The sequence below is a fragment of the Hipposideros armiger genome, unplaced genomic scaffold (genome assembly GCF_001890085.2).
Source record: "Hipposideros armiger isolate ML-2016 unplaced genomic scaffold, ASM189008v1 scaffold_138, whole genome shotgun sequence".
NCBI lineage: Eukaryota > Metazoa > Chordata > Mammalia > Chiroptera > Hipposideridae > Hipposideros > Hipposideros armiger.
In genome coordinates, this window is record NW_017731488.1 from 2,133,123 (window position 1) to 2,148,301 (window position 15,179).

General features: G+C 40.8%; 1 protein-coding gene and 1 long non-coding RNA gene across 4 annotated transcripts in view; one reads left to right on the forward strand and one right to left on the reverse strand.

Moving 5' to 3' along the window:
• The window catches only part of LOC109386755 (uncharacterized), a 29,251-nt gene extending 23,637 nt beyond the window's left edge, over window positions 1-5,614 (reverse strand). For both annotated transcript variants that reach the window (XR_002124842.1, XR_002124841.1), the window contains exon 1: window positions 4,538-5,614. This is a non-coding gene — a long non-coding RNA (uncharacterized LOC109386755). The remainder of the gene's footprint in view (window positions 1-4,537) is intronic.
• On the forward strand, window positions 3,708-14,624 carry PDIK1L (PDLIM1 interacting kinase 1 like). 2 transcript variants are annotated; one of them, XM_019650211.1, is made up of 3 exons: window positions 3,708-3,951; window positions 6,659-6,960; window positions 10,949-14,624. In XM_019650211.1, the coding sequence occupies exons 2-3, from the start codon at window positions 6,676-6,678 to the stop codon at window positions 11,687-11,689; spliced, it is 1,026 nt and encodes a 341-aa protein (XP_019505756.1). In that variant the 5' UTR covers window positions 3,708-3,951; window positions 6,659-6,675; the 3' UTR covers window positions 11,690-14,624. The 2 variants fall into 2 exon arrangements, with proteins under 2 accessions (XP_019505756.1, XP_019505755.1); XM_019650210.1 differs by lacking the exon at window positions 3,708-3,951 and adding an exon at window positions 4,310-4,446.
• Window positions 14,625-15,179: the final 555 nt, after the last annotated feature.

Here is a 15,179-nt window from a genome sequence, read left to right on the forward strand (position 1 = left end):
CCAAAGGACAGCAACTTGTCTGTTTCCCTTCCCCGATTCCCCAATGAAATCTTTAAAAAAAACCTCTTCTTGGGCAGGCCAAGTGGCTCAGTTGGTTAAGAATTAGCTTAAGAGTGCAAGCTCTGAGCAACAGGGCCGCCGGTTTGATTCCCACATGGGCCAGTGATGGTGTGCCCAAGCTGAGCTGCTGCTGAGCTGCCAACAGGTGGCAGGATGGCTCAGCTGGTGAGACCACGTGCTCCTAACAAGACTGCCTGTTCAATGGTGGGCTATGCCCACCAGCAACTAAGACTGAACTCAGCACCTTGAGTTGAGCTGCCATCTGGATGGCTCAGTGGATAGTGTGTGCTCTTAACAACAAGGCTGCTGGTTCAAAGCCTGCATGGGATGGTGGCTACACCACCCACAACTAAGATTGAACACAGCACCTTGAGCTTGAGGCCACGAGCTGCCAACAGGCAGCCAGATGGCGACTGGCACCCTCCACAACTAAGATTGAAGAACAACTTGGCTGGTCCCCCTTCCCAATTCCCCAACATTCTTCCCCTGCCCCAGATCCCCAATTAAAATAATAATAATAAAATAATAAAATAATAAATCTTCTTATAATGAATGTTAACTAGACTTGTGATTATTTCACAATATACACATATTTCAAACCATTATTTCAAACCTGAAACTAATATGTTATATGTCAATTATAGCTCAATTTTAAAAATACAACTTTTTCTCATCTACTATTTGGTTACCTGGAACATAACCCATTAAGGAAAAACTGGAAAATGTTTGATTATTTCCCTTTATTTATCAATGTTCAGAGTAATTAGTCGATTCCCTACAACTCCAATGATAACAAGTGTTTTCCTTAAGTATCATATTAATTAATGGGTTTTTATATATTTTGTGTTGTAATCTATTGAAGTCATTTTTCTCTTAATGCTCAAATTGTTCCATCTTTGGTCAGTGGGGTCCCTTTGTATTGGTTCCTCAGCCATTGTTACATGGTTCCAATAGTGTGACAGCTTCCTGGCTTCCCGGCACAAGATGACCCAAGTTCATCTTTCCTGTTCCAGATCCAGAACCAGCCATTTATCAAAATATCCTTGATTTTCTTTGTTTTATTTTTAATTTTTTTAAACTGGAAAATGTTATTTAGAGAACAAAACTGTGCACTAGGGGTGTTCGTTACTACCAGGTTGGTCATTGTTTCTAGGCAGAGCCAGAAAATACATTAAGAGAAAAATACATACTGCATTCCACTAACTCAGAGCTTAAGATTATCCTAAACATCATTAATACTTGTAACTTTTTCTCATACATTGAAAATCTTGATTCCTAATGCCATTACATGATTATTTGCTTTATCCTAAAATATACCTATCAGTTTCAAAACAGCAATATCAATATTACTAACAAGACCAATGAATGCAATTTAATTACTTCTATGCAGTTCTAGCTATCCTTAGGCTATATCCCATTAGGGAGGTACAGTCAAATACTTATAAAGCCACTTGAAATTATTTTCTCTGTGTAGTTATGCCACCAATCTTACATACAGATGGCTCATTTGTTTTTAATTTTTATGGAGTATTTTACTCTGTTTATTGAACTTTGTCTTATAAATATGCAAAATATTTGCAAGGCTCCAAAATACTAACTATATAATAAGGTGCATTCACAGAAGTCTCATTTCCATCCCCAACCCCTTCAACCCACATAGTAAACCATTTTTAAATGACTGGGATTTATTCTTCCATTGTTTAACTTTTAAATATAAGCAATTAATGTATATGTATACCTCCCAACTACTTACTTATACAGAAGATAGCATAGTATAAACACTATTATGCACCTTGCTTACTTCACTTAACAATATATATGGACATCGCTCCATATTAGGTTTATTAGTATATATAAAAAAACTTCTACATATCTTTTTACAGTTGCATAGCACTCCATCCTGTGTTTGTACTATAATTTATTTAGCCAGTTCTTTACTGATGTGTGAACAGTTTCCAATCTTTTGCTATAAAAATGCCATAATGAATAGCCTTGTACATACAGCTTTTTGTATTTTTGCCAATATATCACCAGGCTAGATTCCTGGATTTGACCTAGGCTTACTCAGAGAGATAGTGAGAACATATGTAATGTAGCTATATATTGCCAAATGTCCTTAATTAGTTACATCATTTTGCCTTCCCACCAGCAATGCATTACTACACCTAAGAATGCTATCCTCAGGTGTATTTTAGTACCATAAGAGGAGGCTGCAGAAATGAATCACAGACAAGGTTCCTGTCTCAAGAATTCCAGGAACTCTCAGTCTAGTAGGAGAAGGCTTGCAGGCAAACAAATAATGATATAATGTAGTAAGTAGGGATAGGATCAGCCTAGAGAAAATGAAACTTACGATTCAGTCCCTCACTTATAGAGAAAGACACTTTCCAAGGCCCCAGCAATATGTTCACAGGAACATTTTGTAATCTCTTTACTAAAGAGGACACCCCAAACTGTTTAAGCTTCAAGCTCTACAAGACCTGAATCCACCTCACAGACTTGAGTCAGCCTGTCTTCTAGGGTTAGGGAGGTGGATTTCATGTGTCAGTTCTGCAGCCATCTTGAAAGGAGGGACTCCTATATTTAATGACTGAGACAAATAAAAAGAAAAGCCTCCTCTGATCCAAAGAGATACCCATCTCCAGATTCTGATCAATTATCCATACAGGTAGTTAGCTGTCTCCAGAGACTTCCATATTTCCCCTCTACTTTCAAGAAGAGAAACCAAGTCCTGGCTCACCTAGCATTCCTAGTAGAAAGGTGAAGAGTGGTACATGGCACTCAGGACAAATGTCTGGACAGATTACAGAGCAGGTGGTTTTTTTTGGGGGGGGGGGAGCGCGGCAGGTGCTGTTACATCAGGGAATGGGTATTCAAGGCAGGCGCCCCGCCCAAAACATACCTTTTGGTTAAATAAGTCAGAGGTCTGTTTCCTCAAAAATAGTGTTAATAATAAAGCCTGCCCTTGTGGGGTTTGGTTAGGATTAGGCGAGATAATTTATATAAAGACCTAACCCAGTTCCAGACGCTAGAGAAAAGGTCGATAAATGGAGGAGAGAAAATAAAATGGGTAATTAATTGGTTGATCCCTGAAAGCAGTGACAAGAATTCTTTGCACATCGTGCCTTATACAGCACTGGGAGGAGGAACAACCACCTTATTGACAAATAATGGGTGCAGAATAAATAGGTGAACAAGGAATGGACGTTTCTGGCGGATGCTCTGGGTTAACTAACTGAATAACCACTTAGTCCTGCTGTTGAGTAACTGACAGTCCCAGGCTAGCTGTCAGGGGAATGCATGCTGGGATCTGACGGCAGTCGGGTGGTTCAATGACTCGGGCTGACGGTCCGGCCCCGAAAGAACGGCTGTGTTCGTTGTCAATCCGGGACAGATCGGCTAGGACCGCCGCCTGTCGCCGCACGCCAGCTAGATCCCGACTCTACACGAGCCCGCGGGTGCTGCCACCGGGCAGGACGTGCACCGCGGGCAGCAGTCAGGTGCGGGCGCCGCCGTCTCTTCATCTCCGCGCGGGGAAGGGCGCCCCCGACCCTCGGCTGCCGCGGCCTGGGAACAATGAGGCGCCGGCTTCTTTAAGGGAGGTACCACCGCGCCGGCGGAGCAGGGGACGGCGTCTTCCCAGATGATCGCACCCAGCCCCGCGCCGCCGCCGCCTCGGCAACTGCACCGCCCGCAAAAATGGCTCAGTAACTCTAACAAAAGGTGCAGCCTCCCTCCCGGCGTGGCGGACGCCAGGCCTCCCAGCTCGGGCCGCACCTCCTCGCAGGCCCGCCGAAGAGCTCTGCGTCCCGCACGCACCCCAGGCCCGCGCGGAGGAAGATGCACCAGGCGTCCCACCCCAGAGACCCCTGCACACCCGCCCGCAGCTCGGTAGGTATGCAGCGGGGCGAAGGGCAGGGGCGGCCGCGCCGGACGCGCGCATCTCCTAGGCCGGACCTGCTGCCGCAGATCAGCCCCGAGGCCGCGGGCCGTGATAGCCCGCTGCGGTGGGACCAAGACCAAGCCCTGGGAGTGGAGTGGCCTCCCTGAATCCGGGCCTGGCCACCCCTGCGAGGAGGGACACGAGTGGTGCGTGCCAGAGCGCGCACACCTTCCGCGACTCCCGGCTCCTGGAAGCCAGAGGAGCAGGGAGGTGGCCACCAGAACGCCAGGCGCGCGCCCAATAGGGACGGCGCTGGGCGTCCCGGCCCGCGCTACGGAAAGCCGGAGGGGGGCGGGGCCGCGAGGCGTAAGGGGGTGTGTCCGCGCACCACGGGGGCGCGCGCCGGCCTCTGACTGGAGGCCGCGGCGGCGGAGGCGCGAGCTGCCCGATAATGGCGGCCTGCAGAGCCCGTGAGAGGGAGAAGCGGCGGCGGCTACCCTGAGGTAAATCCGGCGCTTCCGCCTGGCAGAGAGGCCCTGCTGCAGAGCCGAGGGCCCTGCATGTGCCTCCCTCACTAGGAGGCCTGTCACAGACCTGTCAGCGGAGTCATCCTGGGAAAGGCCCTGTTCTCTTCAGGCCTCCGGCCCGCACCCCTCAGGCCACCGACCCCAACTGCGGCCTGCTCTTAAGCTTATGGCCTCCTCCCCAGGCCCCAGGCTTCAGCCGCCAGCCCCCAGGAGTTGAGGCAGCCGCAGGCCTGGCCCCTGGGGGTGAAGGGCCGCTGGAGAATCCCCTCCGGGTTTCGTCTGGACACAGCTGAGGAGGGGGAGGGTCTGATACTTGGCCAATGAGCGGGGCCCTGAGCCGCTGCGTCGGGCAACACCTCTGCCCAGGACTGGCCCTTCCCGGGCACCAGCAGGTGTATGGCCTGGCCGCCCCGCGGCCGCTGGACTAGCGCAACGGGCGTGAAGGCCCGGGAAATGCCGACCTAAGTCACGGAGGTTCGCACGAGATGCATCACCGTGCTGTGTTTTGATCCCGGATCCCAAGGATTTCATAAACACCTTCCCTCCCCCTTATTCAGGCGCTCTTTCGTTTGGGGGGTATGGGACAGCTTCAAAGACACGAGGCACTTCGAGATGGACAGTAATTGGCGATACACGGAGATCAGGAAAGACAGCCTACTGTGTAGGAGGGGCAGAGGCTTCTGGGCCAGGAAATCAGACACTACACTAGGAAATGCAGTAGGAATTGAGAGGTGGTGTTGTCCAGTCTGCGGAAGCAGTGCTAAGAAGTGATCTCAGAAGCTTTCATTTTCTCTATTAAATCAGTCCTATGAACTTAAGGTAGTTGTTCCCAATTTTTCAGGCTCAAGGGTCAGTAGCTTTCTGTTCCTCTGAACTGTTCCCCCAAAGAGAGCCCCTTGATCTATAGGACAGTTTTTGTTGACAAAAATGACCTAGATCTACAGTAAATAGCTATTGTTAAACAACAGAGAGGTAGAATGTGGCTACATTCTAAGTAGCCTACTTGATTTTCACAGGAACATTTTTCTCCACAAAGTTATTTTCATTTAGTTTGCAAGAGGTAAGGAAGTAACAAAATAGGAACATACGCATTTTGACTGTTTACTTTTTTTTTTAAAGATTTTATTGGGGGATTGGGGGAGGGGAACAGACAAGTTGCTGTCCTTTTTGTTCTTCAGTCTAGTTGTGGAGGACGTCGCTTCACTGGCCCATGTTGGTATCATCATTGCGCTCTTCCCGGGTGAGGCAGATCAGTCGCCGGTCTCTGGACAGCCGCTCACAGAGGCTCTTGGCAGCTCACATTGGCTGCCAGCCACACACGGTAGCTCGTGGCAGCCCACTGCAGCCTACGCAGTAGCGGGGACTTGGCAATCCAGCTCCAGGTGGAGCTGTTGTTCACCATCTTAGCTGTAGAGGGCAGTGTCACTGGCCCTCATGTGGGATCTGAACCGGGGTCCTGCTGCTCAGAGCTGGCTTCCCAAGCCGGCTCTTAACCAATGCGCCACTTGGCCAGCCCTTGACTGTTCACTTTTAAATATTAAAAACAACTACACATTTTCAGTTCTATATGTGATCTGGTTCACTTTCAGCCCCTAAGTACAAGCAAGGTGTTTGTATTTCTAACTGTGATGGGTTTTTGTTCTTGCTGTTTTATGACCTCTTATGTGTGTGTCAGCTTTAAAGAGAAGCTGGAATTTTGTTTGATTTGTGACCAGTAAATAGAATGCTGAATTTTTTAGTGTATTTTTAACCATGACATTTTAAAGCAGTTTGTATAAGAGGCAGTATAGTGTAGTGGTTAAAATTATGGATGTCAGAGACAGATAGCCTGGTTTTAAATCCCAGCTCCACCAGATACTAGCCATTTGACCTTGGGCATGTTGTTAAACTCTTCATACTTTAGTTCCCTCATCTACAAAATAACCATAATAGTATCTACTTCATAACCTTGTTATGAGGAATAAATGGATTTAATATTATAAAGTGCTTGCAACAGTTCCTGATACATGGTAAGTACTACATAAGTGTTAACTGCTTTACTGTTACTATTAAAATATTTAGGTTTGCCCAAGGTATAGTAAAAAGCACTACGAACAGTGAGACAGATGATATCTAAATCATACGTAAGAAGAAATGCAAGCCAGTAGGCATGCTTAATTTCAACAAAGCACTTTATTGATTTTTCCAGAAACCTTGACTTTGAAGATGGTGAGTAGCCAGCCAAAGTACGATCTAATACGGGAGGTAGGCCGAGGTAGTTACGGTGTTGTGTATGAAGCAGTCATCAGAAAGACCTCTGCACGGGTGGCAGTGAAGAAAATTCGATGTCATGCACCTGAGAATGTTGAACTAGCCCTGCGTGAGTTCTGGGCACTAAGCAGTATCAAGAGCCAACATCCCAATGTGATTCACTTGGAGGAGTGCATCCTACAAAAAGATGGGTTGGTGCAAAAGATGTCCCACGGCTCTAATTCTTCCCTTTATTTACAGGTATGTGTGGTTGAATGGGAAATAGAAATGATGTGAACATACCATTGGTGAGCAAGAAGAGGAATGAAAGAATTAGATGAACTACTTTAAATGCAGATGTTTATATAGTTAAGACAATTGAGTAAATGTTTGCTTTAAAACCAGGTTTTATTTAAACCTGTGATGCAAATACCTAAAAATAACATAAGCCACCTGTTAGGCGGTAATACTTGCCAATCTGCATAGGAATGGGGCAACATAGGAGCTAAAAAAGTGATCAAGACTAGTCTAATAAATAACACTTAACTTGAAATAAGATTTTTTCAGAACTGAAGGCAGAAGAAAAGGGAACACTTCACAACCAATAGCAGCACCCATAAGTAACTGGGCATTTCTTTATAAGAAATGAACATAGGCCTCTGCTGTTTTAGAGAGTTATATGGTTTCTTAATCATACAATTTCACTTAATTTTTATGAAGTATGTGGCTTAGCACCTGAATGTTATTAACAGTGCTAAAAGCTAACATTTGGTGGGGCCGGCCGAGTGGCTCAGTTGGTTAAAAGCTCGCTCAAGAGTTTGAGCTCTGAGCAACAGCGGTTCGATGCCCGGTCCAAGCTGAGCTGCCGCTAAGCTGCCAATAGGTAGCGGGATGGCTCAGCTAAAAAAAAAAAAGTTCTAACATTTGGGTTCCTACTTCGTTCCATGCTCTGTGCAAAATGCTTTAAAGGCAGTTGCTCAGAACAATCCTATGAGGAAAGTACTATTATTATCATTACAAATGAAGAAACTGAGGCTTAGAATAGATAGTGAATTTATTCAAAGTCACGTAGCTAGCAAGTAGCAGAAGTGAAAGCTGAAAGTAGGACTGACAGGTAAAACTTGTGCTCTCTTAACCTCCAAATTACTCTTTTGCCTCCAAGTTACTCTTTTGTAGACCTGGGGAAAGCATGAGAAAACAGAAAAGGTTGGGTTTTGTTTATTTTTTTATGGTGGCTTCTGCCATAGATCACAATCTCTAGTAGCTCTATACTCGCTGAAGAGAAAAGATACTTAAGACATAGCTAGTTAAAGGCCAGAGCAAAACTTCATAAGTCTAGTCATTCTTGGAAAAGGAAACAACTTTCCATAAGTGTCTAAATTCAGAATTTACCATCAGGGTACAAAAGTTTGTTTGTAAAACAACAAAAGCTTGCAGATTAGGAACAACGAAGAAAACAAACACATTAACCTGTGTAATTAAGAACTTGCAAACTTCATTGTATGATGAACAAATATCAGTCTTGAAAACCTAATTTAATTGCAGTTTGACATGCTGTGCCCTGAAGTTTCCTCTTCTAAGACTGAATATAAAACACAACTATTTTGCTTCTAGTCGATATATTATTTTTCTAAAAGTGCTTATTTTGTAAGTTGCACTGATAGAAAATATCAGAAACATTCTTAGCACAACATTCCCTCTTAAAAGTGTGTAGAACCATGCTGAACTTTGCGTTAAATTCTGGAGACTAAGATGCATAATCTTTTTTGGAAAGACAGTTAAACATATGACTTAGTACTGAGTATCCTTCCATCCAGATCAAGCGATCTTTATAGTAACTAGGCATTAGCTGGTCTTCCAAGGCTTTAAGATATAAGTCCTTCCAGATTTGATTGAGATTTTTTTTTTTAATCTAAAGCATGTTTTTTTAAAATAATCTATTTCTTTTAAAGCCTAATAGACCTAAGTTGTGACACTGTTTGCTAGGTGTATAACCTTGGATAAATAACCCAACTTTTCCCAGCACCTGTATCTTCCTATGTAAAATAGGAATAATAATTTCTACCTTCCATGGAAGTTGTCAAAATTAGAGGTGATACAGATACAATACTTGGCACATAGGAAGTACTCAGTACTAGGTAGCTCTATTAAAATTGTCTTTTCTATGGATTTGTTTAGTTAACCAAACATCCATTAACACATTAAGCAAGTGCCTTCTCTAAATTTACATCTAGTGAAGACCACCAATATTTACATCTAGTAAAGACAAATCGGTGGTGTCACCACAGAATCCCTATGTATGGTCTTCTCCAGTCTCTACACAAATCTTTATTTTTATCCATATTTTTCCAGATAACGTCCTTGTTTTCAATTGGAATCGTTAAAATCAGTTCCTGAAAGCTAAACACCTCACCTAGAAGAAAATGTAAAACAAATAATTAACAGAGGACACAGTCTCATGCATAGTAACTAAGTGGCCAGTCTGCATACTTGTGATAAGTGTCATGAGTGAGAAGGATGGGATGGTATAGGAGCGTATAATAAGGAACCTGACATAATCCTGGAGTTCAAGAATTACAAACTGTTTGAACTAAAACTTGTAGGGTGAAGAGGAGTTAGCTAGGCAAGTCAGAAAACTTCCCAGGCAGAAAGAACTGTACATACAAATGTCTTAAAGCAAAAAGCATGAAGCATTCTAAGAATTGAAAGAAGATAGTGAGATTATAGGGTACAGGGAGAGTTGTTTTAGATGAGGCTAGAAAGATCAGCAGCGGTCAGAACACACAAGATCGCTTAGCCCCTGTTAAAAAGCTTATACTATATCCTAAGAACAGGGAAACTATGAAGGACGTTGGGCAAGCGAACCAGTGGTTAAGCATCCTCTACATGTGAAAATAAGCAGATTGAGCTCTGTATTGCTGTAGCTCTCAACCAGACGCCCTCAAACTATAGCCCTCTACCAGTTTTTATATGTCCTGGATGCTAAAATAATTTTCACATTTTTTAAGAGTTTTTTTAAAAAAGGAAGAAGAATATGGAACAGAGAGAGACCTTATGTGGCTTGTCAAGCCTAAAATTTTACTATCTGGCCTTACTCTATACCATTCTTTTAATTGCTAGGACTCTGCATTGCTCAAAGCTATTTAGGAAGTTTACTTTTGAGAGTAAAGACAGAAAAAGAGGAAACGGTCTTTAATCTCAGCATATTTAGTAACAGTGCACCTGGTAAATAATTATGTGATCTATACCTTTGTATTCTTTCATTTTCAGTCTCACTGACAAACACATGCAACAAGAAAAATGCATGCAAAAAAGACATCTGCAGGCTGTTGCAATTACTGCTGTTTGCCATGGGGGGAGAGGGCATGGAGAGATGTTCATTGCTTCTGCCCGCCAAAATGACAAGAGGAAGTACCAGTAGATTTTAATGTAAAATTAACAGTTCACTCTTCAACAACTCTTCACTTCCCTATTGAGTTTCTATTAAACCCATGAGTCCGAAGAGGACACCATAGGACAAATGTTTTCAAAGCACTATATGCCTGTATTTTAGAATGAAAGAAATATATAAACTCAGATTTGAATTTTTATATCAAAATGCAAATGTGATTTTTATAAATTGGTTTTTAAAAGCCATCCAGTGATAGAGATAGCAAACATATTTGCATTCTGCCTGTAGAAGTGTATGAAGTAATGATGTCAGTCTTTTTTTTTATCAGTGACTACAGGAGCACTTTATTTCTGTAATAACTAGTTGTTCTATGATCATTTTGATCTCGATTTCACAGATTATGTTGATAGTGTATGTGCAATGAGCAAGAAGAATATTTCAGGCAGTTTCATTTAATAGAATTTCCTGATTGATGTTTATATCTCAGCTGGCAATCTACCAGGTCTAGCTGCTGAAACTTCAATCTATTCATGAAGCTATTAGCTAAGTAGGTAGAGTTCTGCTCCATTGACATATGCAGAAAATGTACAGCCAGTTGGACACTTTTCAAAATAAAGGCATTTTAAAATAAGCTTTTACCTCTGTACTTGGAGATTTGGTATGTACTCGTTAGGGACAAAGTTACAGTTTGAAATACTGAAGTTTAAAATGAAATGCACATATGAAAGCACTAACCAAATAAAATATTCATGGGATTTTCACTTAAAATTAGAGATTAACTTAACCAGTTACTTTTTTTCTATAGCTGAATTGTATAAACTGCAGATGATTGTAATCTGATTTTTTTCCTCCCTATAGCTTGTAGAGACTTCATTAAAAGGAGAAATTGCCTTTGATCCCAGAAGCGCCTATTATTTGTGGTTTGTGATGGATTTTTGTGACGGAGGAGATATGAATGAGTATCTGTTGTCCAGGAAACCCAATCGTAAAACTAACACCAGCTTCATGCTTCAGCTGAGCAGTGCCCTGGCTTTCCTGCATAAAAACCAGATCATCCACCGAGATCTTAAGCCTGATAACATCTTGATTTCTCAAAGCAGGTTGGATACCAGTGACTTGGAACCCACATTGAAAGTGGCTGATTTTGGCCTAAGTAAAGTTTGTTCAGCCTCTGGGCAGAACCCAGAAGAACCTGTCAGTGTAAACAAGTGTTTCCTTTCCACAGCCTGTGGAACAGATTTCTACATGGCTCCTGAAGTGTGGGAGGGACATTATACAGCAAAAGCTGACATCTTTGCTCTGGGGATTATCATCTGGGCAATGCTGGAAAGGATCACATTCATAGACACGGAGACAAAGAAGGAACTCTTGGGGAGTTACGTAAAACAAGGAACTGAGATTGTGCCTGTTGGGGAGGCGCTTCTGGAAAATCCCAAAATGGAACTTCTCATTCCTGTGAAGAAAAAGTCTATGAATGGGCGAATGAAACAACTGATTAAGGAAATGCTGGCTGCAAACCCTCAGGATCGTCCAGATGCTTTTGAACTAGAACTCAGATTAGTACAAATTGCATTTAAAGATAACAGCTGGGAAACGTGACATATATTATTTGCAAATATCTTGGATGATATGCTGCTTCTGTTTTAACAGTGATGCAACATAATGTGGCTGAAAAAGAATATAAAAAGCTAAACTCCACCTCCTAAGGGTTTAGATTTTATTGTGGGATTTCTTTTTTCCCCTCATTTTTTTCTTAAGTCCAAGCTGGCCATTTTGTTAGTATGTTTTAAATGTGTATTACCAATGTGGGTGTAAATTTTTTTTAAATCATTGGTAGAAGTTGGACAGAAAAATTCTCTTAAGAGCCAAGAAGAAAGGAGAGTCCAGTTTTCTGGAAATATGTCTCTATGTATTTTAGACATTCCTTGTCAGTATTAGGAATTTCCATGGAAGAAGAGGTTTGCATGCTGGTAATGCAACCTTTGAAGCTTTGTAAAGGAAACATATATGTATATATTTATGTATATGTAAGTATGTGAATGTGTGCATTTTGCATTCCATATGAAGAAAATGCCACTTCTGTTTAAATTATTTGATGTAGGTTTGGGTTTTGAGGTTTGCTGGTGAAATCAGTGATGAAAAATAAAAGAACCTTCCCTCATCTTCCTACCCTGCCCCTCCCTCTAATGAAATCATACTAAGTTTTTTTTAATTTTTGTAATATTATACAGCTTTTTTTAAAGGCATCATTTTGGAGGGTCTAAAACAGTCTAAACATAAATGAAATTAAGTGATCCAAAGCTGCTGAAGTATGTTTGAGCTCTCCAGTGCCCTATAGCTGCAGGAGTAGAACTAGCCATGCAATCATATGGTAGCAGGTTGGCAAGGACATTGGTGGTGATTCAGTTATACCTTCTTTAGGTGGCCAAGCAGTCAATTCAATAAAACCACTGCGTTGGGACATGTCTGCACTTAAGCATCAGCTATCTGACATAAATCTGAACACAGGATTTTTCTGTTTCTGAAAACGTTGCTATACATATGTACTATGGAACTTGATATATTAATTTTTTATTTCAAGACTTTGTCTAAGCCTCAGCATAAAGTTGAAGAAACCAAATGGGCTCTACCCTCACATTGCCTGCCCTAATAGGGTGTCTTGTTTCATCACTGGAATTTCTTTCATTTTGGCACTAACACTGTTTTCTCTTGTTTAATTTGACACAGTAATGATGGTGATATGGTTGTATTAAATGTTGATTACCTTTTTCTAAAGTGGAATATGATATCTATACAGATTGGCATCAACTATATCAAGTAGAAAAGTTATAGATTTTATACAATCACTTGGTATGGTCTATGTCCAACCCAGTAGACCATTATTTTTCTTGAAGTCAGTTTGATTTTAACCCTACATGATCGTTTCCAGTTTGTTTTCCTGTAAATGCAGATAGTTAAAATCTAAGGAAAGAAGGTTTTTCTAAAACAGAGCATTAGAACATTGGCCTTTAAGGTTAAGATAATTGTATCTAGGTTAATCTTTATAAAGCATTAGAATCTTTGGTCAAAAGTTTTAAAAAAAATTAGAATATTGAAATAATTGATAGTTTTGCATAGTCTCCTCAGCTTTTTTGAACTTCTATGACTTTTGGAATATTGTTATCGTATTTTTTCTTAAAATGTGTTCAGGGGACTTTAGAAGGTGAAAAAGCACAAAGAAATTGGAGTACGTAAAATTTCTGAATGATACATTACTTGATCTGGAAGTTTAAAACTTGGACTGAAAGGTTTTATTGAAATAAAGCCTTTTAAAATGAAAAAAAAAACACCCATATACTTTAAACACCGTTTTTGAGATAAATTAGAAGTGCGACAATACACTGGAACCTCGTAATTGACCCTCTGTATCACCAAATTAGTATAACATCTGGCCAAAGGGATTGAGTTACTGGAAGTAAAAAGCATCATTATAATGTCTGTCAACATATTCGTAATGATTCAGGTGATGGTATGCCAGTACTTAATTTGCTCTTCAAATATCTATGTGCTTGGTTTCTTAAGTACATAGTTTTTGTTCCTGCCTCATTTAAAAGAGTTAACGATTATCATTTATTCTGAAAGATTATGCCTGTGAAGTAGAATTCTTTCTTTCTTTCATTGGTGGTAAGGGTGTGAGGTGATCAGGAAGTTTCTTCTGGAATTTTCTCAAGTCTTTGTATTCTAACATAGCCTATAATACCAAGCAAAATGATAGTAAATTCTTTGTCTTTATTTGTTCTTTCAGTCAGGAGGTATTTATTAAGTACCTACTGTGTGCTCAGCACTAAAGATCAGTTGATAAAATGACAATTTAAAAAAAGTGTATAGCCACAGGTCTTTTCCAGCCAGGAGTAAGAAATAAAAGATGATTAGCTATACTTGAAAATTCCTGGATATTTTCTAAAGGAAAATGAAAGCAAGAAATGTGCACAGTGCCTTGCCCATAATAGGTACTCAATAAATAATTTTTCTTCGTAGAGTCTCTTGCCATGGTGTATAGTATTTTATGAAATTTGTCTTAATTGAAAAAAGACCAAATATTTCAAATAAACTTATAGGCAGCTGTGGCCAGTTAAAATATGGGGTTGTACAGTTAGTTCCTAGAATGTTATTTTGCACTAGGTGTCACTTAGAAAGATGGGGTTCCTGTAGATTTTTTGGTGCTAAGGGATACTTTATCATTATGATGAAGTAAGTGTTAAATGTCAGATATAATAGCACACTGAATAGTTCTTTCTGCTGGTCTGTTTTTTCCTCTTTGTTGTTGTTGTTTTTGTAAAATGTTTATCAAACTATTGTAGCAGCTACAAAATAATTCACCAGCATGACAGAATGGTCAAAATATAAGTCATCAGCACTTCAAAAATGAAAGCAACTTTTGAAATTTTCTTTTAAAATTGTCAAATATATTTTATGAAGAATTTATAAAAGGGGGAAATAATTGTAATTTATTGTTCATGACTTTTTTTTTAAAATAAAGTGAGTTTCAACAAAACCCTGAAAATTCCACATTACTGCTTTGGTGGCTCTCTTGAGTAGTTCTATAGTGCTTTACTTCATGAACGTAATAGAGGGTATATAATTTGAAACAATGTCATTTTCAGAGGGAAAGATGATTGAATTATAGTAGTCCCATTCAGCATTTCAAGTTCTCTAAAATTTTAATGCTTACTATCTTGCAGTATTTGTCAGAAAAACCTGATTTGCCTGAAATTAATTGTTTCTTCGTTTACCCTTCTATCTCGTTAAGCTGGTGATGTATCCCAGGCTCAGAATCAAGTAGAGGATGCAGTCTTTCAGCCTATAACTTGAGACCATGGTTTCTTTTCTATAAAGTCATCTCACCCACTTTTTTCTTTCCTTTACAGAAGCGGTTCTCAATCTGTGGGTAACGACCCCTTTGGGGGTCAAACGACGCTTTCACAGGGGTCGCCTAAGACCATCGGAAAATAAAAAGATATATTACAATTCATAACAGTAGCAAAATTACAGTTATAGAGTAGCAACAAAAATAATTTTATGGTTGGGGGTCACCACAACATGAGGAACT

What these genes read in the sequence shown, in the direction of transcription:
- PDIK1L (XM_019650211.1), top strand. Translation starts at nt 6,676, where the DNA reads ATGGTGAGTAGCCAGCCAAAGTACGATCTAATACGGGAGGTAGGCCGA. An exon ending in ATTCTTCCCTTTATTTACAG is followed by an intron (nt 6,961 to 10,948) that starts GTATGTGTGGTT and finishes TCCTCCCTATAG; the next exon opens with CTTGTAGAGACTTCATTAAA.